The sequence below is a fragment of the Alligator sinensis genome, unplaced genomic scaffold (assembly GCF_000455745.1).
Source record: "Alligator sinensis unplaced genomic scaffold, ASM45574v1 scaffold313_1, whole genome shotgun sequence".
Classification (NCBI taxonomy): domain Eukaryota; kingdom Metazoa; phylum Chordata; order Crocodylia; family Alligatoridae; genus Alligator; species Alligator sinensis.
In genome coordinates, this window is record NW_005841939.1 from 2,366,502 (window position 1) to 2,391,715 (window position 25,214).

General features: G+C 39.5%; 1 protein-coding gene across 6 annotated transcripts in view; it reads left to right on the plus strand.

Annotated features, from left to right (window-relative positions):
* The window catches only part of PRDM1 (PR/SET domain 1), a 67,864-nt gene that overhangs the window by 39,576 nt on the left and 3,074 nt on the right, over nucleotides 1–25,214 (plus strand). For 2 of the 6 annotated variants that reach the window (XM_025199241.1, XM_006019806.2), the window contains exons 2-6: nucleotides 4,609–4,857; nucleotides 11,866–11,985; nucleotides 15,214–15,466; nucleotides 23,391–24,499; nucleotides 24,815–24,943. In XM_025199241.1, coding sequence (XP_025055026.1) covers nucleotides 4,675–4,857; nucleotides 11,866–11,985; nucleotides 15,214–15,466; nucleotides 23,391–24,499; nucleotides 24,815–24,943 — 1,794 coding nt within the window. In that variant the 5' untranslated portion in view covers nucleotides 4,609–4,674. Of the gene's footprint in view, nucleotides 1–103; nucleotides 182–2,727; nucleotides 3,039–3,961; nucleotides 4,356–4,608; nucleotides 4,858–11,865; nucleotides 11,986–14,978; nucleotides 15,006–15,213; nucleotides 15,467–23,390; nucleotides 24,500–24,814; nucleotides 24,944–25,214 lie in introns of those variants that run through there. The other 4 variants (XM_006019805.2, XM_006019808.3, XM_025199240.1 and 1 more) reach the window with 4 other exon arrangements.

The following is a 25,214-nucleotide window of genomic DNA, read 5'->3' on the forward strand; positions in this document are numbered from 1 at the left end:
AACTAAGGCAACAGCAGCTGAAGCTGAGTAGCATCAGCTTGTTGTTGAGCTGAAGTGGTGATAGCATCAAAGGAAATGGATGGGGATTTCTGAGATCAGAGCTGTTAGGGCCATTCATGATTTGTTGCCAGGCTGAAAGCTGCTGCAGAAGAGATCTGCCTGAGAAATGCTGATTAATAAGGTAATTGAGGTTTTCTATGAGCAAGAAAGAAAAAATGAAAATATGACTAAAAGAGTTCTTTTTGAAATGAACAACATTTTGAGATTGCAAATTCCAGACAATAGCAGCTATTGCTATGAAAGATTTCTATACGTGAGCAGCAAACCGCCAATCAAATAAGACTTTTTTTTTTTTTAATGTTTCTCTATAGGGAGGAAGGTCAGAAGGTCAGTCTCTCTCTCTCTCTCTCTCTCTTTTTCCAAGGGTAAATTTCCCACATGCTTGTTACCTTAATACAGAACCTTTACAATTTGTGTCTGCATCCATCTCTGCTTTCCTGGGAACCTTATTTGGTTTTATTCCAGATCAAACTTCATTAGGACAAGACCTACATGAAAGTGAAATCCATCCCCTAAACTACTGTAGTTCTGCTCTCAGGCTTTTCTTACCCCTGCTAGAACACCTGGACCTAATTTTCAGGGTTGCCTTGTTGAGTGGCACAAAGCTATTTGAAGTTTGCATGTGCCATAAGTTCCACCAGTTCTGAGTTGGAGCACTGGCATCTTCCTATTTATCCAAATAAATGTTTCATTTTAACCAATCTTTCCCCTCCCTCTTCCATACCAAAAAGACAGCCACAGTTCCTTGAGAGGCAGATTTATCTGTCCCCAGTTTTCCTTCACATTTAATTGGTCAGCACTTGAATTCTGTGTTCCAAGATCCTTTGGGTGAACCTGATCTTTTATTAGACCAACTTAAATAGCTGGAAAAAAATTTTTTAGCAAGCTTTCAGGTTTAAAAACCCTTCGTCACAACACACAGGTTCTTTTTTTGCTAACAGGGAAGTGAAAAGTTCTGAAACATCTGCACCTCAAAGTGAGACAATTTTTTAGTAAAAGAATCGAGTTCAGTATGACTACATTGTTTTTCTGCTCAATGTGGTGTGACTCAGCATCAGTTAATTACCCAATCAAGTAGGCTGGATTTCTCTTGTTTAATAAATGCTTCTACCCACTTCATAACCTCCCTAGACCTCCTTTTGTATGTGCCTAGCTTTTACCCTGTATATCCAATTACGCTTATACCCATCAGTGCCAGTACCGTTGCCACCTCTCCTGTGGAATGACACACTCCAGCAGTTAAGCCAGGACACTCAAATGCAGGAGATGCCCTACTTCTGTCCAGTGGTGTGATGACTTCTGGGTTAGAACATTCAAAAGGTCTTTAAAAAGATATGCTATTCTAAGCATGGCAAAACCTACAGGGACAAATAATCCCATTCACCCTTCTTTATCATCAGCGCTGGGGAGAGGGGCATAAAAGGTGGGGGCAGCAGATTGTGGACACTTCGAAGACACACATCTGATCTTACAAACCACTGTGTTTTTCTGTAAATAAATATGACACCCAAATAGGCCTATACTTATCAGCATGCATTTAGGAAAAGAAATCAGGTACATGGTAACCAAGAGGAAAGAAATTATAAATATGTCTAAAGATGCGAGGCAAAAAGGAAAAGCAGGAGACTTGCTCTTCAGTAAACCAACTACAGTTCGTAATTGGGTGGCTGGCTATAAATGGAATTGTGCATCATTGTTTCTCTTGAATTGGAAGATTCCTTACTGAAGATACAGGACCACTGAAGGAAGTAAGGCATCTGGTTGTTTTGTAATGAGAAGCAGGAATGCTCTTAATAATAAACAAACAGGACATTGTATGCCATCATCACAGGATGTCCTTCCTTCAGCCAACACACTGACTTGGATTGGAGGAAAAAAATTGACGAGCTCAGGGCTCGCTAATTACTATTCCAGTCCTCCTTCAATTACCAGCACACTCTTAAGTGAGCAGTCAAAATATTGTCGAACACGAGTTTCGTGCTGAAACATATTTTGTGTACTGTACAAACTTTGGCATGTAAAGTTTTTAAATGTGTGCCTTATTACATGTATTTAATGAGCTTCCCATGTTTTACCTGAAGGGCAGAGGAAGCTGCCACATAAGATAAGTGATATTTAATAAATATCAGTAAGAAGCAGTTTAAACAAGGAATTAACTTTGTAGTCTTCTCCTTTTGTAAGAAATCATCTACATCCTGAGATCTAGGATAATCTATACCCTTTATTTATTCTGTATCCTGAGATCCTTGAATTGTATTAGACAACATCCCGCAATTGTTCAGCTTTTTGTTAGAAGCTTCTAAGTAGCTGCTTTTTATATTTTGTAATCTGAATGTGGTTCTTTAATTGCTAGTTTAATGGCATCCCATTTTTTAATTAAGACAGACAGCAAAATCATGTAACTGTGTCCTTAAGACTCGCGGTTTAAAAAAGTGGCTGATGAATGGATTTGTAGTAGAAACTGGATAACGTATGACTAAGGTCATAGGTGGTGGTCTTGTGGTACTAAGGCTGGCTGTTAGGGAACGCTGATGTTCCTGTGAACCAACAGGGAAATTTGGGCAGAAAGAAAAAAAGAAAATTCCCCTCGGTTGGATCAGAGTTTCTGTGTTACAGGTATAGCCCCACCCCTGCAGCCGTGACTTTGAGTAAATCAGATGAGTGGCTAATAGGAAATCTGAAACAGGGAGGGGAAAGGAACAAGCTGTTTAGCTAACAGACTGAAAGTATTCTTGTAACACTCAGCCCTCCAGTGTTTCTGAGAGGCAAAAGCAGTAAGTGCAGCAGCACCTGTCTGACGGAGAACGAGCCAGTGAGCAAGCAAAGCGCAAGCCAGAAGACTTAACTCTCTAGGTGTGAGTCAGTCGTACTCTAAAACAGCAAGTGGAAGGAAGAAGAGATGTTTACTCTGTAGATATGAGTGAGACTTACATTAAACGCTGGGCTGCTGTTTGGAATTATTTGTGGACTCGACCTTGGTAAGGAGCACGATTCCTTTTTTTCTGGATCTAAAACTGACCTTATACTGTGTTCATCTGAACACTTGTTCAGATGAACAAGTGTTCATAGCAATAGGAATTCACTGCTAGGAATACATAGCAGTGTTTCTTCCTAGACTCTTCTGTTTAGTTTTGGAAAACCTAGTCTTGTAGTATTAACTCTTTCACTTCTAGATGTAACTGTCAGTTTACTTGAGTTTCACTATTAGTTTTTTTTCCTCCCTCTTCTCTTGACATTCAAATTCAGTAAGTATGTTAGCTGATAATTTTGCTATATGTTAGACCAAAGCATGAAGAAGTCTCTCACTACATCTTCAGTTCTTTAGATGTAGTGAGAGACTGCACTGTACAGCTGTCAAAAAAATTTGAGGCAGCAAAAATGGAGTAGACTTTGTTCTTGCAAGTATTCGACCCTCTCTAGGACATTCACTGGAATTCTAATGTGCCTCTACTTTGTCCAGAAAGGAAGTCTCAGTGGGGTCAATTGATGTTTTAACTGAGAATCAAACAGTGACAGAGTTCTTGATCCTTTTCCCCAGAAATTTCTCTCTCTCTCTCTCTCTTTCTCTCTTTTTATTGGGGTGGAGAGAAGAGGAACTGCAGGGTGAAATTCTATAGTAGCTGGATATTTTACAGGGAAAAAATGTTTTTAATTGGATTTGTATTTTACCCCTATCAGCTTAAAAAGAAGCTTTTAGTTTTGTGTATCCTCAAGGAACAAAATATGTTTTAATACCTGTTTGATCATTTGAAAGCATTTCTGTCTTGGAACAGGCAAGGACTCAGCAGAATTTTCTTACAGGGATTTATTTGATTTAGTCCTTCAAGCTTAAAGTTTTGAGATAGCATCAAGTCAAAGTCATATAAGAATTTTTTTTTTTTTTTTGTCCAAGGGAGTATGTTTCTGTGGTTTATGAAAGGCTGTTGCTCCACTGATGCTGGCAGGATGTAGACTTTCTCAGCCTTCTTTGCCAAAGGATAAGAGGACGTCAGGAGGGGGGCCAGGTTGTTTTGAAAGTTGTTTGTGTGTTGAAAGCTGGTGGGAAAGTTCAGGCTTCCCCATTTGGAAAAGGCAAGGCTGGGTTCCGCTCCTCCAGCATGCGCTTTCCATTTTTAGCTTCATTCAGACGCAGACAGCAGCTCCTTCCTCTTCCTCTCCTTGTTTGTGACACTTCTGAGGCAGCTTTTCCACAAGCACTAAGTGGTCCTGCGGCCATGACCCCACAGTCTCTTGGACATGGAATATTTTTTTCCCCCTTCCTCTCGTGAGGCATTAAGGAAAGGATCTGGAGAAAGGTAATGCAGTTGTCAGTCTCTGGGATTTTCCCCCATTCCACTGGATCCCTATTACTAAGGCTGGCATTTTAAGACATTGCTTCAGTCAAAGCAGCTTCACTTCTACTGCTTTTTTGGCTATTACTCAACAGTACCAGCTATCCTGCATACGCTTTTAAAGTGTCACAGACTACAGTATTAGTCACACCGTCTCAAAGGAAACCACAAAAACTGAAGGACAATGGGGATTAAAGATTGTTTTCTTCTTTTCCAGGCTGCCACACAGTGTAGCTCGGACTCTGTGAGTTTCAAACTGCTTGTAAAAGGGACAGACTGGACAATGAAAATGGACATGGAAGATGCTGACATGACTTTGTGGACAGAGGCTGATTTTGAAGAGAAGTGCACGTACATCGTAAATGATCACCCATGGGATCCTAGCACTGATGGAGGCAACGTAACTCAGGCAGAGGCTTCCTTGCCAAGGAACTTGACTTTCAAATATGCATCAAACTGTAAAGAGGTAAGCAGCAGTTTGCTGGGGAAGGTTAGGGCTAGCCAGCCAATTCACAGTGCTTTGAAGAATAACTAGCTCACACTTCTATTCCGTGACTTTGAAGAAAGATCCTTTTATTCATTAAGAAATTGAAAACTAATCGTCTATCACTTGATACTTGCATTACTTTGTAACCCATCCCTAAAACTTACTCCATACCAAATTGCAAAGATTATACAATTTGCTTAAGTCAGTGTGTGTCCAAATATGCATGTTTAAAGTATAGGGCAATCTTTTGTGCCAGTTTTTAGATTTCTTTTTCCTAGTCCACTCATTGCCTCTGGCCGAGAGATTTGAAGTTTCTCAGTGTACAATAAATAGCTTTAAAAAGAAAGAAAGAAATTCCTGGATCTGAATTTAATTATTTCTGGTTTTTGGTTATGAAATTGCTTTACCCTTCACATGAGCTTGCTTTACTTTAACTTCCTAAAATCTCAAAACACTTGCTTATCTATTAAATAAAGTAGTAGTAAAACTGGCAAGAATCACATAACAAATTGTCTCCATGACTTACTCTAGTTGTTGTTTATCTGGGTCAGTATCTTTTACTCGTAGCTGGACATTCAAGTATATTTTATGCCTGCCTCTGGAGCGGGTATGTGTCTTTGTTGTTTCAGAAGGGCTGGGGAGAAAAAAAAGAGCCTGGATGAGCAATTACTTGTGTGTTTACTTCTTCACATACAATAGCTATTATCGCTAGGTGTGATGTTCAACAGGGTAGTAATCCTAGGGACAACCCTTCATTTCTCCTTGCATTGTGACTTTTGGTATGGCAGCTATTACCTGTGCTGCTGCTCTGGCTAAATGCACTGACCACAGATCTGAAATGGAATTTAAGCACATTCTTCTCTCTCTCATGTATCCTCCTAAAACAAGTGCCATGGTGCTACATCTATTATTTCAGTCCCATGTACAGAAATTTGAGCTGAGTTCCAGTGGCATAGCTGTATTTGTGTATGAAGTGGCATAGCTGCATTTGGTCCTACAGTACCCTGTAGAACATACAGTGATTTGGGATCAGGATAAGATCAAACATCCATGTGAAATCTTACCCTCCTTCCCCTACTGAATGGAGGAATGTTAAAAAAAAAAAAAAAAAAAAAAAAAGATTGAAAATGCAAATAACTTGTTTTGTTTTGTGAGTTAAACATTGTGTAATACTATGCAATATTATGATCCATACTTTTTAAACACTCTCTCTTTGTTGATGACACTGAACGTGTAGCAAGACAATTTACTTAACTACTAGACAGATAGCCAGTAACATGTTGGCTCCTCCAGTTCTTTGCTTTGTTACCTCCATGTAATATTGTGGCCACAATAAGAGAAGTTGGAGAAACTTTATAAATTCCCTGCGGTGTATTAGGAAACACCAGTGTGTAGGAGTTGATGATAATTTTCTTACACTAGTGCTCAGCTCTGTAAATTGGCTTAGGATTGTTACGAGCTTTGAAGTATTTTTTTTTTTTTATAGTTGTTGAACAGTTTCCAATTTCTTCTTAAAATATAACCAATCTAGATCCTTTGCTAGAGGGAGCCTCAGTATAGAACATCCTTCTTTTGTTCCCCATTCTGCTGTATTTGTGCTGAGCAGCACATGTAGTAAGAAAAAGGAGGAACTTTTGACTTCTTTCATTTTAATCTACTGATACTGTAGTCCCCTTCTATTAAAGCCATAGAATTAAATGTATAGGAATGTCTTCTTGACTTGTCAAGAAAGTAAAATAATTGCATAGCACATTCCTTATTACTTTCATCATGGCCACTTTTAGACTCTGAATCTATTTTTTTTTTCTGTCTCATTTTAAGTGCTTGCTTTGTCCTGCTGCCAATTTTAATAACATGGCTTGTGTGCCTAAGTGTTCACAGGATCAAACCCAAGCAGTGAGAGGGAGGAAGCAAGATAAAGGGAGCTTGACTCTGATCTTACTGCGGTGTAAAACCAGCATAACTCTAATAGCTGTTCTTGATTTGAAAAGGGGCGAGATAAGAATTGGGTTCTGTGTGGGTGGGTGTTTCAATGCATATGCATGCGTCTAAATTGTATTCCTTGTTAATTTTGGGGAAATAATTGTGGCTTCATTTTGTGGAAAGATTGGAATTCTTGAGTCAATGTATTGCCAAAAAGTCGACAGTAGATGGCTTGTGAAATACCAATGGTATCAGGATTAGATGTGTGTTTCGTGTTGGATGTCTCATGGGAGTAGGAATACTACTGTGGTGTGTGCATGTTTTGGTTTTGTTTTCTTAGCATGAATCTTTTAGCTTTGCTAATCCCGTAACTCCTCTCAAAGATTTATTGAAACAGCAAGAGATTCCATGACACATCATGCTCTTGTTTGTTCTTGGACTTTGCTGGGGGATTTTTCTGAAGGACACATTTTTCATTATGAACTCACAATATGCATCAGCATTTTTTTTTTTTTATGAATTGCTTCTGCTCTTAACATTTGAGGCTGTTAGATTTACTTGAAGGGTGCTATATTTTTTTTTTAAATATGTCAGGTCACTTTTGCTTCATTTTGGTGCTTAATGAAAGCTGTATGAAAGACAGTGATAAAAAATGTACTTTACAATAATAGATGTGAATAATCTTTTTACATCAATATTTTCAAGCAGCTTTTCAAGGAATTTCCTTTCTCCTCCATCTGCTCAAAATCTCAGCAACACTTCTTAGTATAGGATACTGCCTAGATATTTGGGATCCTAACACACCACTTATCCTGTCCTTTCAAATGCACATAGAGAAGTGTAAGTGTTGAAAACCCATTACTTGTAGTATTAGATTCTGTATGCAGTCCTTTCTGTAATAAGGCTTCTCCTGACAGGGACTAGCATTAGACTAATACTGTTAATAAAGTATAGCTTGCTAACTTCACACACGCCTTTTTTTAGAGAGAATTCTCTGAAGCCATTTTGTTTCCTCCTTAATTATGTATAGTAGAAATAAATCTGAACACCCCTTTAAAAAGTAAATGACAGGTTGCAGAACTTGATTCAGCCTCGGCTTTCTTCTAGTCGATTTGGTAGAAATGTTCAGTTTTGTTTCATACAAACAAGAATCAGTTCTGTGGAACTGAGATAAATATATGACTAGTAATTGAAAGAAAATAACTCAGCCCCAACACACAGGATACCCACTCCAGATTTATCTTTGGAAAATGTTGTTGTGCTTAAAATAGAGTGTAAAAAGAGGGTGAAAAATACAGTTCATTAGCTTCATTTACATGGGCTTCCTTTCCTCAGAACTGATATTCATTATTGTCCAGTTCTCTCTGCCACTGATAAGCATTTATATTTCTTTATTCCTTTTTTAATATCAAAACAAGAACCTAAGGAATACTGTTTTTTGTCTGGGAGTCATGACTTGTCAGGATGTGCTCTGTGACCCAGCCTGCTGACAGAGACAGATACGCTGAAATGGCAGGGGGGGCAGTGCTGCCCATAACGCATCCAGTGGAATGGCTTCTGTGGGGGTAGATGAAGCATGAAAGTGTTGAAGCTTTTCAACTTCTCACTGATGTGTTTATAGAAGGCATACAGCAGCCTTGCCCCAGCAGTAATTCATTAGGACCCTGGTCAGTTCCAGTGGTGTTTCCTTCCTGGGTTAGGTGAACACTGCATTTTAATAGGCTTTTGAACATACTTGAGCTCAAGCAGAGTAGAAAAGCAGTTCTTTGACTTACACACATGCAGTACCAGTCAAAATAGTGCAGCGGTTTCATTACCTATAAGATCGGACCTGACCATTGGAGACTGCACAGCTTGCTACATGCAGTGAAGCAGTTGCCTCACCCTAAATGCCAAAAACATGGTTCTTTTAGCTTGAATGGATAGTGTTCATTTTGTCATACACCAAGTATGCCAGAAGTATTTGAACTCTTTTAGCCCTGTAGTACCATGTCTTATGCATGTCATGGAGATGCTACCACAGTTGCCATGATTTGGGTTTTTTACTATTATCGTAGAAGTATTGTTTTTCTGAGAATGGAAATAAGTATCAACTGCCAGACTGTTTGCGGCAGTACTAAGAAAGCTCTGGTGCTAAAAGAAAGAAAATAAAATATGTATAAATACATGAAAGAACTTATTTTGAAAATGTTTTCTTTATTACAAAGTTCCACATTTAAGAGCCAAAGATAAAAGAAATTCCTTAAATGTTTCTAGAAGCCATTAATTTGTGAAGAAAGAGCCCATTATCAGACTAATGTTCATCCACAAAATGTGGTGACTACATAGAGTATCATCGTCATGTGGAAGAGTGTGCTGAAGGACACCTTGTGGACAGAAGTTTGAAATGCTTGCTCTGAGTGTGCTTTTTAGCAGCTAAGGCCCAACTTCCTTTTTGCATTAGTTCTGCAGAATTTTTGTTGTTTGTGAACAGTCCTAGGTAACCTTGATTGCCAACAGCCATCAAGCACAGTTACTAACTCCCACTGAGCTATACCCTGACAAGAGTCTCCTTGACCTTGCGTATGGTATGGGAGCAGCTTCCTGCCTGACCTGAGATCTAGAACTGAGTTGTCTTTGTAATGCAAGTGTGTACCTCAGCTGACTTATGATTCTCAGTTTAATGCTACTTATAACTATTGAGTCTCTAAAGACACACAATGTATAATAATAGATACTCTAATCAGAAACCATAGCAAGTAAAATGGGAATAAACAAGTTTAGTCAGAGTTTGAAACATGCACACAGAAACTACTAAAATGTAGTTTACTAAACTACCTTCAGAAAACAACTATCAGATAATAATATAAATGTTTCAGGTACTGGGGAAGAATCAAATATTGTATACAATAAATATCAAAAAGCATCAGCTGGAACTGAGAAGCCAGTACAGCAAATGGTTCAAGCAGTAGTGATTTCTGAACATATCTTAATTGAGACCAAAATATTTTAAAACTGGGAATGAGTTAAAAGATACCTTACAGTTAAACTGCTAGGATGTTTTATGCTTTGGCTGTGAACTTTTATTGAAAGGGCAGATAGATGTAAATGAAGATATATGGGGAAGATGAAAAGAACATCTGCCTTTTTCAGCTCTCTATGAGAAATGTAGAAGCAGGACAAAAATAAAACTGGGCCACTGAACATGTTTCAACTTGTGGTAGGTGTAGGAAAATTTCTGGACATCCCTTTTCTCTTTTTCCCCAGTCCAGATGCACAAATCAATGGAGCATTTAGTTGTATTGACTGCTATTTTTTTTTAATGTAAACCATAAACATATGCAAATATGTACAGCACTCCTCCTGTTAATGGATTCTCTTCTTAACTCTACATCAGTTTCTTCTCATTTTGATTTTGTCATTTTAAATACAGTTTTGCTAAGAAATTGTCTATGTTGTCAGTTACAAACCAAGTGAACCATCTTGGGCATGTTTATGTATAGGCAGTATGCAGTAAAACCTGAATTCTTATTTCGCTAATACACAAAGCAGTCTCTCTTCCCTCTGTCTCACTCGCACACACAAGTTTAGCTCCAGTTCTCGATCAGTATTTACAATGAAAGCTCTCTTTGGATAATAGTAACTAGTATACAGCAAAGTACCCCAAATACATTCTTACTCACAAATGGTGATGGCTTTTAATTAGTTTTGTTAATTGTGCTTTTTTCTTGATAATTCACAAGTTAGGAATCTCCACAGGCACTCAATAATTAGTTCAAATCATTAAATTCTACTATAATTGTATTGTTCCATGAGTCTAGCTTGGCATAATGAGAATTATTATCTAATAAGGACCAAGAGTGGGATGTGATAGTTTTACCATGACAGTTTAGTAAGGTTAACCAACCTAATGATATTTTTACTCCCCTCCATACTTGAGCTGTAATATCAGTCTTATGAAGTCTTGATTTTTGGTTTACAGAATTACTCTTTTTATAGCACATTGTTTAAACACAAGAAAAATAAGAGGGCTGGTGGGGAAAGGGAAGAGACAAAACCAATAACTCAGCAGTGTGTTGTAAAGGGTTACTCAAAGGCACGTTCTTCTGAATAATGATGAATTGCTTCCTGATTTGTGGTCAGTGACTTTTTGAGTATAATTACTGTCAAGGAGGAAGCTGAACAACCGGTATACGTATCTTACATTTGGTATGCCAGAGCATTTTCACCAAAAACTTATGCCTTCTGCTTGATCAAACCAGTTTAACCTTTATTACTGGAACTTCTGTCTCAGTTTTAAAGAAGGTAATCTGTGAGTACCTGCTCCAAAAGTCATTCATATTGTTTGTAGCTTTAAGTTGCATGTTAATAGAAGAATTGTAGATTTTGGTTGGTTTCCTTGTTGACATTGGAAAGGGTACCAGTGTAAAGTAAAAGTTTCACTTTGATCTAGGAGAGGAGAATGCACTGAATATGTTTAGGAAACCACCAGACATGGCTACACACCAACAGACAGTTAATTGTTAGTGAATATTACTGGTTCTTGTGACTGACACTGACCTTTGGGGAAAAGTTACAGATATAAGGATGGGGAGGCAATGCTAGTACCAATAGATTACATGCTGGTACCTTGCTGTTCTTTTAACTGTGACATATTTAACCCTCTTTTTTTAAATAGGGGGAGGGGGAGAGGGGAAATCATTTTGGTGATACTGGCTTATAAAAAATTTGGTTAATTCAGTGTGTGGTAACACATATCTCCAAGCACTTTGCTTGTTTCTTCTTCTTCTTCTTTCTCTTTCTAACACACACACACACACACACACACACACACTTCCAAAAGGGCAGTTATACCTAATTATGCTCCCCCACTTTTCTTAATTACTTTCCTCCATATCTTTCAGTAAAGTATGAAGTACCTTGGCAGAGGTTTTATATATGCTCTTAACATGGTTGGGTGTTTCTGTTTTGCTGACTTCTCATTGCCATTATGTTGTGCTTTGGGGTTTCTCTCATAAGAACAGGAGAAGTTATGCTTTTTTTTTCTCTTGAAGATGGGCTGATCCCATGCTCTTCTTCTTGTAGGTTACTGGAGTTATAAGCAAAGAGTACATCCCAAAAGGAACACGCTTTGGACCCCTGGTAGGAGAGATCTATACCACCGATACAGTTCCCAAGAATGCAAACAGAAAATACTTTTGGCGGGTAAGCAAGGGAAAAAACACACACAGTTCCATGTTGATGCAGTAAATAGATCACTAAATGAGTACAGCTGAAAAGCTGGGTCACTTCCTGTTTCAGAACCGTTTGAGTGCAGGGGGCTATTTCTTTGCTCTAGATGAACTGAAATCTGAGTGAACGTGGTAAACTAAGCTGAGTAAATGTCTGGCACTCTTGGAAATGGGGACAGCGTGGGTGGAAAGTAAGGGAGATACACAACTGTTCTTGACTTTGCCTTCTGAAACACATCAGTGCTTGATCATATGAAGAAATAGCAGTTTTGCTTGCTGTAAGACTAGGTCAGTTTGCATTTCCACATAGGGAAACCAGGGATCCTTAAAGACTGAGCACATCCCATAGCCTTGATTTTATTTATTTATTTTTATTGTTTAATTTTTTCTAGCTGATAAGTACTTGAAAACAAATGACAGGCTAGAAAGTATTATGTGATCTTTTCTCTGCAATTTTAAAATCTTCTGAAAGTGTTTTTTACATTGAGCAGTTGAAATAGTGTTGATCTCTTCAATGCATGTAGTTTAAATTGCAGACCTTTCTAAAGCTAGCTGAGAAAATGCTAGGATAAGTGACTATATGTCATGGGAGTGGCAGCACCTTGAGAATGGAAGGGGGAGGTGTTAGTATGATGTTACTGAGCGATCACAAATCAGGGCAAGGGGGTATAGAGTATAAGCCTCTCTCTGGAGCCTGAAAGGTGTGTGTTGCTAAGGTAGGCAACCTGAGGAGTCAAGATATTCTTTCCCCCTGCCTCCCAACTTGTTACCCTCCACCAGTCTGCTAGCCCTAACTTGGAGGGTGGGACAGGGAATATATATATGGTTCCTTTCTTCTCCTTTTTATCAGGAAACCTGAATGAACTTTAATCCCTCAACCTCCTCCACAAACATGTTACCACTCCTAAGTACATCACTGATTTGTGTCCTAACTCCCTCCACTGACTTTGTTGCCCTCCAGTCACAGAGAAGGCATATTACAGCAGTTTGGTAAAAGGGTGGGTGGGAAAAGCGACTTTTACACTGAATCAATTAAGTAATTGCCTCATTTCAGTGTTCTTACATTTTCTCTAATGCAACGTTACATGGGTGACATGATTCACAAGGTGCTCAGGTGTTTCACTTTTGTGACCAAGATTTTAGGCCTAACAGAGGGGAGAGGCATGCTTGCCTAACTAGGCCAGGTGGGAATAATTCAGCAAATCTTGAGAGAGGGTTTTAACTAGCTTGCAGAATTCTGTAAGAAAGCAAATGCCTTTTTTGGTGAGAGGACTGTAAGTCTGAATGTAAAAGCCTTTTGGGGAAACGATATAGCAGCCTTCTAAGCATTACTAAACCTACTGTTATAATCTCTTGATTCATTCAAGACACATTGCTGTAAGTCAGATGAATTCCTTCCTAAGGGCCTGAAACAGCCTTGTACATTCAAGGAAATTGTGGGAGATAGCTTCCCACATGTTACAAAAGGAATCCTGATTTTGCTGGCAGGAATAGAAACATCTGCTGTGTGTGAACATAAATGTTCCATGCAAATGACATAGTTGAGTAGAAGGGATATGAAAGCTGTGCAAACCCCGGAGTGACATCATTTCTTGTAACTGTATGATGACTCAGCACATTTAATCTTCTTGATAATACATGGAAATCTGGTGAGATGGCAGAATTCAGTTTTGTGTGGGTGTGGGGGCGTGTGACCTCATAGGTTTGATGTGTGTGTGTTGGGTTTTTTTTTTTTGTTTAAGAAAAAAAAAAAAGTAGTACAGTAAATTGTACTATCTATGGAAGGGTGACTGGAAACCATTCAGTGCAGCTTTAGAAAGCAGCTTCCGTCTCTAGTAGAAGTGCAGAGCAATGGAACCCCAAGTTCCTGGAAGTTTGCAATTCGGAGTAAACAAAGAAACTTGAAAACTCCTCTTGATAGCAGAATTCACCCGGCTCTGTTCCATTTTCTCATAACAAACACACCGCAAAATCTCTCACAAGCTTCTTTGATGAAGCCACATGTATTTCCCCCTTCTCAATTTACAGGAAGTTACTCTTAAAAGAAAGTGATTCTGGTGTTTACTGCTTGCATTAAAGGGCCAGTCTGCCTTTTTTCTTTTTTCTTTCTTTTTTTTTTTTTAACTTCTCAATTGAACTGCTGCCATTCAAAAGAAAAAAGAAAGTAGTATGAGCACAAAGACCAGGATAGGCCCCAGAGTGTTTTCACATTCAGATAAAATGTGCCTGCTGTTCTTTATAGATCCAAATCACTCACAACCTCAGACTCTACTTTTACCTGATCATTTAGTGTGTAACTCTGGAATTCTTCAGTGGACGAACTGCACGTAGTAGATGCTGAATTTAATTCTTTCCAAGAATATAGCATTTTAGTTCTAAAGGATATATTTGTCAAGTTCATTAGATTATTAATGTTCATATTCTTACTGCTTTAAGATAACCTAATGCAGAGAGTGAGGATGTTTTTTCCTCTTCTGTATTGCCAAGAAGTTTTCATTTAAAAATGTACAAGCATGGGCATGTCCATTGAGAGGAAAAGTGACTTCTCATAGACTGTCAAATGCTGGCCCCTTTCCAGGTCTTCACTTAGTTATGGCAGGTGAAGTTCATCTTTGCCCCACCCAACCTTTCTACAAAAGGGCTACATTCCAAGTATGAGCAAGTGTTACTTTAGGACTTGGGGGGGTGGAGGATGTTTGCATAGTTTAAGCCTCTGAGCGGGGGTGGTAGGAAACTGCAAGCACAGAGGCCATAGAAAAAGCTGAGAAAGAGACTGACGTAGCTTAGTCAGTCTTATACACAGGTGACTCAAAGCATTAATACAAGCACGCACTCAAACCTGCAGTCATTAGTATCACCTACTTGTTGATCATAGCAGCAGAAAAGGAACTCCAAGGTAGACTGCTAATGCAGAGAGAGCTCTTAATTCCAAATTGTCTCTTTCGTTTGTATGCTTTAACTGGGCGACACATTGACTAAACAGAAATGAAAAAGGTAACCAAGTGCATCTATCCTCTAGAGTAAGCTTTATTTTTCTTAATGAGAGGGATGCCTTAGGGAAAGGTCACCCACCTTTTTACAGGTGAATATTGGTACCTGTATCTGTTGTCCTTTACAGTGCATACTTAATGTATGTGCATGTGCGTATATACACTCCATTCAATGTATATAGATATTCATATGCACTTCCTTTCTCTTCCAGATCTATTCCAGTGGTGAGCTTCACCACTTCATTGATGGATTTAATGAGGACAAGAGCAACTGGATGCGCTATGTGAATCCAGGCCATTCTGTTCAGGAACAGAACTTGGCTGCTTGTCAAAATGGAATGAACATCTACTTCTACACCATCAAGCCCATCCCTGCCAACCAAGAACTACTTGTGTGGTATTGTCGAGACTTTGCAGAGAGACTTCACTATCCTTCCTCCGGAGAGCTGACGATGATGAATCTCAGTAAGTGGATTACAGTATAAACAAAGAATGCTAGTAATGTCTCTTCTGCCTGTATGATCTAATAATATGTTATATAATTATATAGCTTCATCATCTGTTGTGTCACAGTAGGTGGCTTAGAGTGGAAAGAGGGAATTAAAAAATTCCCTGTGTCTATTTAAGTATAAACAGATTATTAAAAATTTAAACAGTTATTGGTTTATAATCTTAGAATTATCAGATAAAATCCTACACAAATACCTCAACAACTTCTCTCTTAAAAATCAATACCTATGATTCATACTATACCCTAGATGTTCCCACTTTCATGGTATATTAAAAAGTCTGCTTTGAAAATGCAGATGTGTATTCAGATTCCAAATGGACTGTCCTTACTGTGTGAAGATCTGGACATTGGTCATGTACATGTCATCCAAATTTTTTATAGTTTTTCCTCAGGTCTTTCACATTTTCAACATCTTTTCTCAAATTCTTGAAGAATTCTATAGGACCCACAAAGATACAGCATGTAGTTCGTGAACTATTTACCGAAGCACTGAATGTGACTTTGCAAATGATGCTTCTCATTAGATGGATTCGTATACCAGCACTAATTCAGCTGGCAGGTCCTTTTAGTTTTGCTCTTCCTTTTTCTCAGTCACCACATCTTGTACATTTTTAAACTTGGCAGATAACCACCCACCATATCTTCAACTTACATGAGAAAGCTCAATAGATACAGTGACTTTTGCTTTAGGGACAGTATCCAAGCTGAGATAAAATCCAGGTGGCCTGATCCTGGATTGTTACAATCCTGAACAAGCTATTGACTTTGCATTAGAAGCCAGGGCTTTCCTTCTTCACTGGGTTACAATGTTGGGCTTCCTCTCAGGCTCAAGGAATTTTGAATTATTTTCTGTAATGTGGCACAGGCTCAACAAGAGTGATGGAGATTTTCCACTATCTTGAACCAGTGTAGCCTTAGCTGTAGTGGTCTGGGTGCTCTTCTGGGAGATAGGAGATGTGGGTTTGGACAACTTCAGGCTGAAATGGGCATAGAAACAAGGTCTCCCTCATGCTAGGCAGGTGCTGTAACTACTGAATTATTGTATTAAAGCAGGGTTTGCTTGCAGAACCACTGGATCTGGTCCAGGCAGCCACAGAACTTTGCCTGCACCCATGCCAAAGCTGGGCAAGGAGTTGCAGCAGAGCTGGACAGTGAAAAGCTGCACATGGACTTCTCCCCATTCCCTGCTCCCCACCTGTGAGTTTCTGCACTGGGGCTGGGCAGCTTCCAACTAGTCTGTCATGGGGAGAAGCAGCAGCAGTGCAGACACAGCTTCTAGCTGCCCAGCCCTGGCTCAGTCCCCACCACCTGGAAGCTGTGCTAACACCACAGCTGGAGAACTGGGGGTGGAGAAGTATCAGCAGCATGGTTGCAGCTTCCAGGTGCCTGGCCCCTGCAGAGTAAAGTCCCCTGCCACTGATGCACCACTGAAGCTTCCCAGCCCACACAGAACCAGAGCTGGGTTGTTCCAGCCCAAGGCTTTTAAAGCTTGTCAGGTGCTCCTTTATGAAAGGAGGATGAAACCACTGACCTCTCTTTCTACAGCTGTGTTTATGAAAGAAATGGCACAAACATGATTATTTGTGTAGAGCTGATGCATGTTAGGCATACTCAGAGCACTTCTATTGGCTCAGATCCTCCTGGAAAATTTAAGCAGAGACGCACCTAGAGTGGGGATCCCATCAGGCCTAAGATAGGGCAGAGCAAGTTAGTTAGGTGTAGCTACACAAGTAATTAATGTGATAAAATCAACTTCAGCGCAGTTCGTGCTGGAGTCACCTGCTCCCAGGCACAGCGTTTTCATGTGTGCCTGGGACTGCAGCAGTTACAGCCAGGGCAGAGCAGCCTCCGACTGGCAGGGAGCTTAGAGGGTCAGCCCTGGCTTCGGGCAGTAGCATCAGGCACAAAGGTGTTATAGTGCAGGACTAGCTAGCAGGCACCTCCACACTTTAGCACCCTCATGCCCCAGCCAACCCCTATTGCAGTGTACACGTGCATTTGATCACATGTAAGTAGTCTGCCGTAAGATAGCACTGTCCCTGGTATTACTGTTCCTGACAGTACTATCTTACAGCCATATTATATTACAAATAATACTAGCACACGTGTAGGCTATGATGCTTTATTGCAAAGCTAATTAATCCACTCCACAGTAAAGCACACATGTAGATGTACCCACCAAGTGGCAGTCATCCTAGGTTGCATTACTAGCAAAAATGTTGTCCTAGGTGTATAAAGATCCAGAACTCGGACAATTTTACTAGCAAAAATTTAAGCAGCTATGGGCTTTAGGCACCTGAGAGCACAGGCTAGGTTTTTAAGAACCATGCTATTGGATTTAGGCACCTAAGTCATTTTGTTGATCTGGGCACCTTGTGGATCAGTGTGTCCCATGATAAAATTAACTGGGGAAAGATTTATTTTGCTTTATTCTAGAATTTCTTTAGCTTTATTCCTTGTAATTAAGGACTTCGGATGTCAAAACCACCATTCAGCTCCTAAGTATATACACTTATCCACCTATCACACCCACCTGTCTCTGTAACAACAAACTTTTCTTGATTTAACTTGTTTTAGCTATTATTCAGGAAAGAATCTACATTCAGAAGAGTATTTAAACATTTACATAGTTATGGACTTAAGTAGGCTTCATTCAGTACTTTGCTGAATCAGGATCTCAGGCTCAGTTCTGCAAACACTAAAGTACATGCAGGAGTTACAAAGTATTTTCAGGATGAGGATTCTGTATTCTACTGGCAGAAAGAAATGTAATCTTATTTCCCAGTCTCTCTCTCTCTCTTTTTTTTTTTTTTTTTAATATATAGGCATCATTTTCTATTAAGATTTCAACTGTGCCAGCAAAGAACATCACCTTTAGACACTTGATTTTTCAATTGTCTATTGACCACAAACATTTTCACTAATTCACCAAACCTGCTGCACTTACTAAGTCATGTTTCCAAGTGAAGTCTCATAGTCTTTAATCTTTGAGCATGATTGTGTTTGGCATAACAGGTATAGGATTCAGGAGTCCCAGAGAAATTAGTATTTGATAGATCTGGCATATTTCATAGGGTGGTTTTGTTTTTGTTTTTTTGTTTTTAACTACTCCAAAATGCACCTGCATTAAACTAATGTCCTGATTCAACACATTCTGCTTGCATTGCATCATAAGATGATGCAACTTCCTGCTATCATGACAAGTTTGTCCCATTACACAAGCATAGACAGGTGACACCCTGTTTTGATAAACTTGAACAAGAGGCTTGGAAATATAATATGCACACTTAATTTTTTTTAAAATTCCTTAATTGAGAAAGTGCCCCTTTAACATTTCTTTTTTCTACCAATTGTCATTAAAATCGAATATTTAAGAAACATGCATTTCTTTACTTTCTTTATGCTGGCTGTCTTGCATTTTGCATATTTCCTTGCTTAAACAATTAAAATATGCTAAGTTCCCCTTGTGTTTATAGTCACATTCACTTTCTGGTTTTAAAGCTAGTGTTTGGGTTGACAGGAAATATTTGTTTAAAAAAATTACACACACACAATCTTAAAAAGTCATGGAAGTATTTTGTGGAGATTTTTTTTTTTAGGTTCTGTGAGAGCTTATTTTCAAAAACTAAAATTTTAGAGTAAACTTGACTTTCCTTACCCCCTTTTAAAATGTTTAGAATCAAAAGTTCTTTCAAAGACCATCCTTGTGCAAAATGTTTTTAAAAGTCTCACAGTTCTGGACACATTTAGAAAACAGATGATCAAATTATATACTTCTAAATGTTGGTCTCCATTCTCAGTTTGAGTGGAAACGCTCTTTGTTTTGCCTACTACAGGACTTCTAGGTTCTCTTTCTACTAGCAAGGGAGGTTCTTAATCTAGATCGAAAATGTGAATCGGCATAATTAAACTTTACCACTCGAAGTGTTCAGTAGCATTTTACTCCTGAAATGACTCTACCCGCCTACAACCGTTTTTCAAGGTTTTAGAAAAAAACAGATCTTTTGTTTTGTATTATATCTACCTCCAACTGCAGTTAGGAGAGCCAGAACTGAGAGTAGACTGCTAGCTGTTCAGAGATTTGTAAAAAGAAGCCTCAAATTAAATTAAGTGGAGTGGCTTCAGATGTGTTCTTTCTTGAGCACTTTAATACAACTTTAAAGTAATGAAGATTTTATGTTCCTCTATGCCCTTCACTATGACTTGGGCCAATATCTGCTAATATAAGACAGAAGTCCTTTCATTGACTGCAATAGGATCATACTCTGAGAGAGGAGCATTGTTTGATTCAGTTCAGTTAATGATATATTCATGTGCTTGTTTGATGTGACCTATACACTTTCTGTCTTATTCCAGAAATATATGTCACTTTGTTAATGGTATATATCCTTTTAATCCAACCTTTCCAATCCAATCACTATTTCCCAGATAGTTTTAAGATAAATTTAAAATACTAATCAAGTGAATTAGTAGAAGGGAAAGTGTTGAGACCCCAGAAGTGAATTGGCACTTGTTTAGCCTACCAAGGGGGCATGTTGGACTATTGTACCAAGGAAGTTATATTCCATATGTAATTTGTTTCAGCAAATATAGCACATACTGTGATGAAACGAAACAGTTAGGGTGGTGTAAGGTAAGACAGAAAGGAAGGCAAGGTAACACCTTAAAGATTAATGGTTCAGAGAAGTTAGAAAAGAGAAGTACATCTCTGAACCAGTTAGTAGATGCCGCCCTGCCCTGCCTTCTGCCTGGCTTCATTCTAACAGGGTTAACTACCTTACTCTGATCACAGTAAGAGTAGTCCTTCATCTAAGATAGTCTGGGTTTCTGTGTCACTTATCCAGCAGAGTTTTCTCTCCTTCTTCCTCTGTCTTTTTTTTTCTTTATAAAACAAAAGTGACAATTTGAACTTCCTGCTTAACAGACCCCACTGAAAGACTGAGATGGGCCGATAAGATGATTTTTTTTGTTGTTGTTTGGTAGTTTCACAATCTACTCTTCCCCACCAGCTTTCCATACCCCTTGATCAGTGTCTTTTCTGATAGTGTCATTCTGATCGTTTGCTTTGGGCTGCTGGCTCAGTGAGGAGCAGCTGATAAGAAGACTAAGATAACTACGATGACTCAGTTCTAAAACTCTACCAGAGAATTGTAGAATTCTTAAGTCTAGCAGGCTAATATACTAAGATCAAGAACTAGTGGGAATCAAGTGGGAAGTTGTATAATTTATTATTAGTCCATGAAAATAGGCAAAAATTAAATTAAAAAGTATTTTTCTCTGCCTGATGGCATGATTTTTATTTTGATGTGGTTTATAGTATCTTAAAGGGATAAGACAGAATCTTAGCTGCCAACGGCTTTAAGCTGTCTCCCAGAACAGATGGCTAAAGACCACAGGAAAATTTCATGCTATTATGAAAATGATTGGGAGACGAATATCCCCACACAACAGACTATTTTTGGGCTCTCACTGAAGATCCACTAAGTCTTAAACAACTACAAGACTCTTAATTTCACTTTACAGGGTGAGGTGTTACATTTTATTTTTATTCTTTTTTGAGAGAATAGTGAGGACTTCAGCAACTAAACCTCAGTGTCTAGAGAAGCAATGTGGAAGAAAGCTGACTGTTTGAAAAGTACTCCTTGTACTTACATGTGCTTACTATGTGATAACCCCTATATTCTAAGCACCAAATACTTTCATTCGATATCTTTATGCTTTTAAAAAAAATTCAGATGTAAAATTGCTCATTGCAACTGTCATTGAAAAAAGCCCACATGCCTGCTGCTGCTTCACTTTTTTTTCCTTAGGATGCCACTGTGCAAATGAATTGTCCAACTAGAAGAGTATGTTTAAAATCTGCTGATATTTTAAATAAAGGGTCATGTCTCTGCCTTATAGGGAACTGTCATATTATAGATTCACTGATGATAGTATAGTTTTCAATGAAAGGAGCATACTTATTAGCCCTTAATAGCATGTTTACAGGATTTAGGTGATTCATCAAAAATAAGTAGTTTTTGTTTGGTTGGTTTTTTTTCTCCCTGATACAAATAAAGAAACAAGCATAGTCCTAGGGCTAGAAATTCTGAGGGAAAAGACTTCAGTATCATCAAACACCACCTTTTCATTACTATCAATTGAAAGCTTCTGATCAACTCATATACACAGGGTGTGTCTACACATGTGTTTACTCCAGCCTAGATTTACTGTGCAGTTAGCTACTGAACAGTAAGGATTTTTAGGTAGGTGTCTACACATGCAGGAATTAGGGAGAAGATCTGCTCCCAGGTCCCTGCAGCTGTGCAAGTGGCCCCTCCTGTCACTGGGGGAGCTCCAGGCAGGGAGCAGCAGACCAGGAGACAATTGTCTCCTGGCCCCTGGGGGCTGCCTGCTGCTGGCATGAGGCCAATGTCCTTCTGCCCCAGCAGCAGGGAACTCCTAGCCCTGGCTCTCTGATCGGGGCATGGGGCTCGGAAGGATCTTCAGGGGTGTGGCAGGTCCCAGCTCCCTGCCCTAATCCGTCAGTGGGACAGCTAGCAGCTAGCCAGCTGGTAGCTGCCCCACCAGTGGATCAGGGCAGGGGACTGGAACCTACCCCACCCCTGCAGCTCTTTCCAAGTCCTGTGCCTTAATCACCTGATCAGGACATGGGGCTGGAACCTGCCCCTGACTGGGACAGTTCCTGGCCAGCCCCAGGCTGCGCAGAGAAGTCTGTGTAGCTTGGCGCTGGCTGGCTGGGGACTGCCTGAAACAAGACAGTTCCCAGCCACCTCCAGGCTACTCTGCTTCCCCGCACAGCCTGGGACTGCAGTTGCAATCGCACAGTGGGGGCTGGGAACAAGCTCTCAGCCCCTGCTCTGCAATCAGGAAGTGGGGGCTGGAAGCTCCCTGTTGCCAGGCTAGGGGGGCATTGTCTCCACCTGATCTCCTAAAATGAAATCAAAATTCTCCTTTTCCTAAGGTCCTTTTATGTGGTAATTAGTATATTGTGTATGTCTGGATTAAAAAAAAAAAGTGAAATTAATTATAACAGCCTAAAATGCCCAATCTGAACACACTTGGAGATACTGGTTTTGAAATGCGGATTTTTTTTTTGGGGGGGGGGGGGGGGGTAAGCTAGAGTCAAACAGTCTTGTCTTTCTTAGTCTTACCTCAGTGTAATGGTCTTTATACCATACAGCTGTAAGCAGAGGAGTCTTGTGCATACTGAATACCACAGAAAATCTGCACTAAATAGCTGGCTTTGTTGTAGATGTTACCAAGCAGTATGTTTAATGAGTAATGATCTGTTTACTGATGGAGAATACCTTCTTTTTTGAAGAAAGCTTTCATCCTAGCCAGGCATGTTTTCTTTAGTACTGTATGTAATTGAACTGGCTAGTGAAGTGCCTGTTGTGGTTTGGCAAAGGTTGATTTGTCATGCCTTGTTATTCCGGAGAGGAGCGTTTTGGAAAGCTTGAGCTCTCCAAAGTCTTTCCCTTTAAGCTGCATTGTTAACAAATGCTACTTTATCCTAGTTATTAGAAATCTAATTTATGTAGGTAATTGACAGTGGATCTTGTTAAATTCAAAGGGGTGGAAGGAGTGCAAAGTGTGGAGACTGACACTCTTGGAATGAATCATCATTAAACACCTCAAGCTCTGTGTGTACTCACTTGTCTCTCTTAGATTAACCATGTATATTTGATCTGCTTTTTATGAAATATTTACACCCAAAAGTACTTTTATCTAAAGAAGAAACTTACTTTTTGGATGAGTTACAAGATTGCATATTGACAAGAACATTCACCTTATGGTGAAGCTTGTAGAAGTTAGATTGTACTTAAATTTTATATTGGCTTATTACATAATTGCTGCCTTTTCTTTGTATTTCAGCACAAGGCCACAATAACCCAAAGCAGCAAAGCACTGATAAAGATGAACTTTATCAGAAAAGCATCCCAAAGAAAGAGCACAGTGTGAAAGAAATCCTGAAAACTGAATCCAACCCTTCAAAAGGAAAGGATTTATTCCAGACCAACATTTCACCGATTACTCCAGAAAAAAACTTGGATGATTTAAGAAAAAACTGTAGCCCTGAAAGGTGTTTTTTCCCACGGGTTATCTATCCAATCCGACCTCACATGCCAGAAGACTATTTGAAAGCTTCCCTAGCTTATGGGATGGAAAGACCCAACTATATTACACAGTCTCCCATCCAGTCTTCTACCACACCAAGTCCTTCAGCAAGGAGCAGCCCTGACCAAAGTTTAAAAAGCTCAAGCCCTCACAGCAGTCCAGGGGTTACTGTTTCACCTCTGGCACCTACTTCTCAAGAACACAGAGAATCTTACCCTTACTTGAATGGACCCTATGGCTCAGAAGGATTGGGGTCTTATCCTGGATATGCACCCCCTAGCCATCTCTCTCCAGCCTTTTTATCCTCCTATAATTCCCACTATCCAAAATTCCTGTTACCTCCATACAGTATGAGCTGTAATAACCTGAGCGCTTTGAACAATATCAATGGCATCAACAATTTCAATCTCTTCCCAAGGATATATCCTCTCTATGGCAACATACTGGGTGGAGGCAGCCTGTCCCATCATGTGCTAAACCCTGCTGCTCTTCCAGGTTCACTGCCATCTGAAGGAAGCCGTAGATTGCTACAACCTGATCATCCAAGAGACTTTCTCATACCAGCACCTAACAGTGCCTTTTCCATCACGGGCGCTGCTGCCAGCATGAAAGACAAACCATGCAGCCCCACAAGTGGGTCCCCTCAAGCTGGCACAGCAGCTACTTCAGAGCATATAATGCAACCTAAACCTACCTCAGCAGTGTTGGCTGCCACCAGCAGTGAAGAAGCCATGAATCTCATTAAAAGTAAGAGGAACGTGACCGGTTACAAAACCCTTCCATATCCACTGAAGAAGCAGAATGGGAAGATCAAATATGAATGCAATGTTTGCTCTAAAACCTTTGGCCAGCTCTCAAATCTGAAGGTAGGTATTAAAGGATTGGCCTAATTATGAGAGACACATCTATTTCATAATTGTTACTATGAGAAAGCTCATATTGGTTCTGTAGTTTTATCTGGGAACCCTAGGCTTCTCTAAGGAACAGATTTTAGAAAGCCACTACCACCAAGGTACAGTAGTAGTAAAAGTGATAGTTTTAATGCTGAAGTTGCCTTGCAAAATAACTGGATGATTCCCTGTAACATTCTAGTCTATTAGATGCTTCTGGTAACTTTTTTGCAACTGTTCAAGGCTTTTAATGACTATAGGAATTTTCAATAAATATTTGTTTTGCAACAGGTCCACCTGAGAGTGCACAGTGGTGAGAGGCCTTTCAAGTGTCAGACTTGCAACAAAGGGTTTACCCAACTGGCTCACCTCCAGAAGCACTATCTGGTGCACACAGGCGAGAAGCCCCATGAGTGCCAGGTATGTAGCACTTCATACACTGGGAGGTCATATGCTGTGCTGCTTCTTTGTTACACCATCTGGCAGGTGCAACTTTGTGACAGACTTCAGCCCTGATGTTATTCAATATAATTTAAAAAATAATCTGAGAATGTTTGTTTTTTAGCTTTTTAAATGTGAAAGTGTACGAAGGTAATGATGGGTGGCTGTTTCAACGTGCCATAATGTCCTCTGTGATTTTAAAAGTAAGACTCTCACGCTCATTCCTCATTTCTTCTTGTCATCTCCAAAA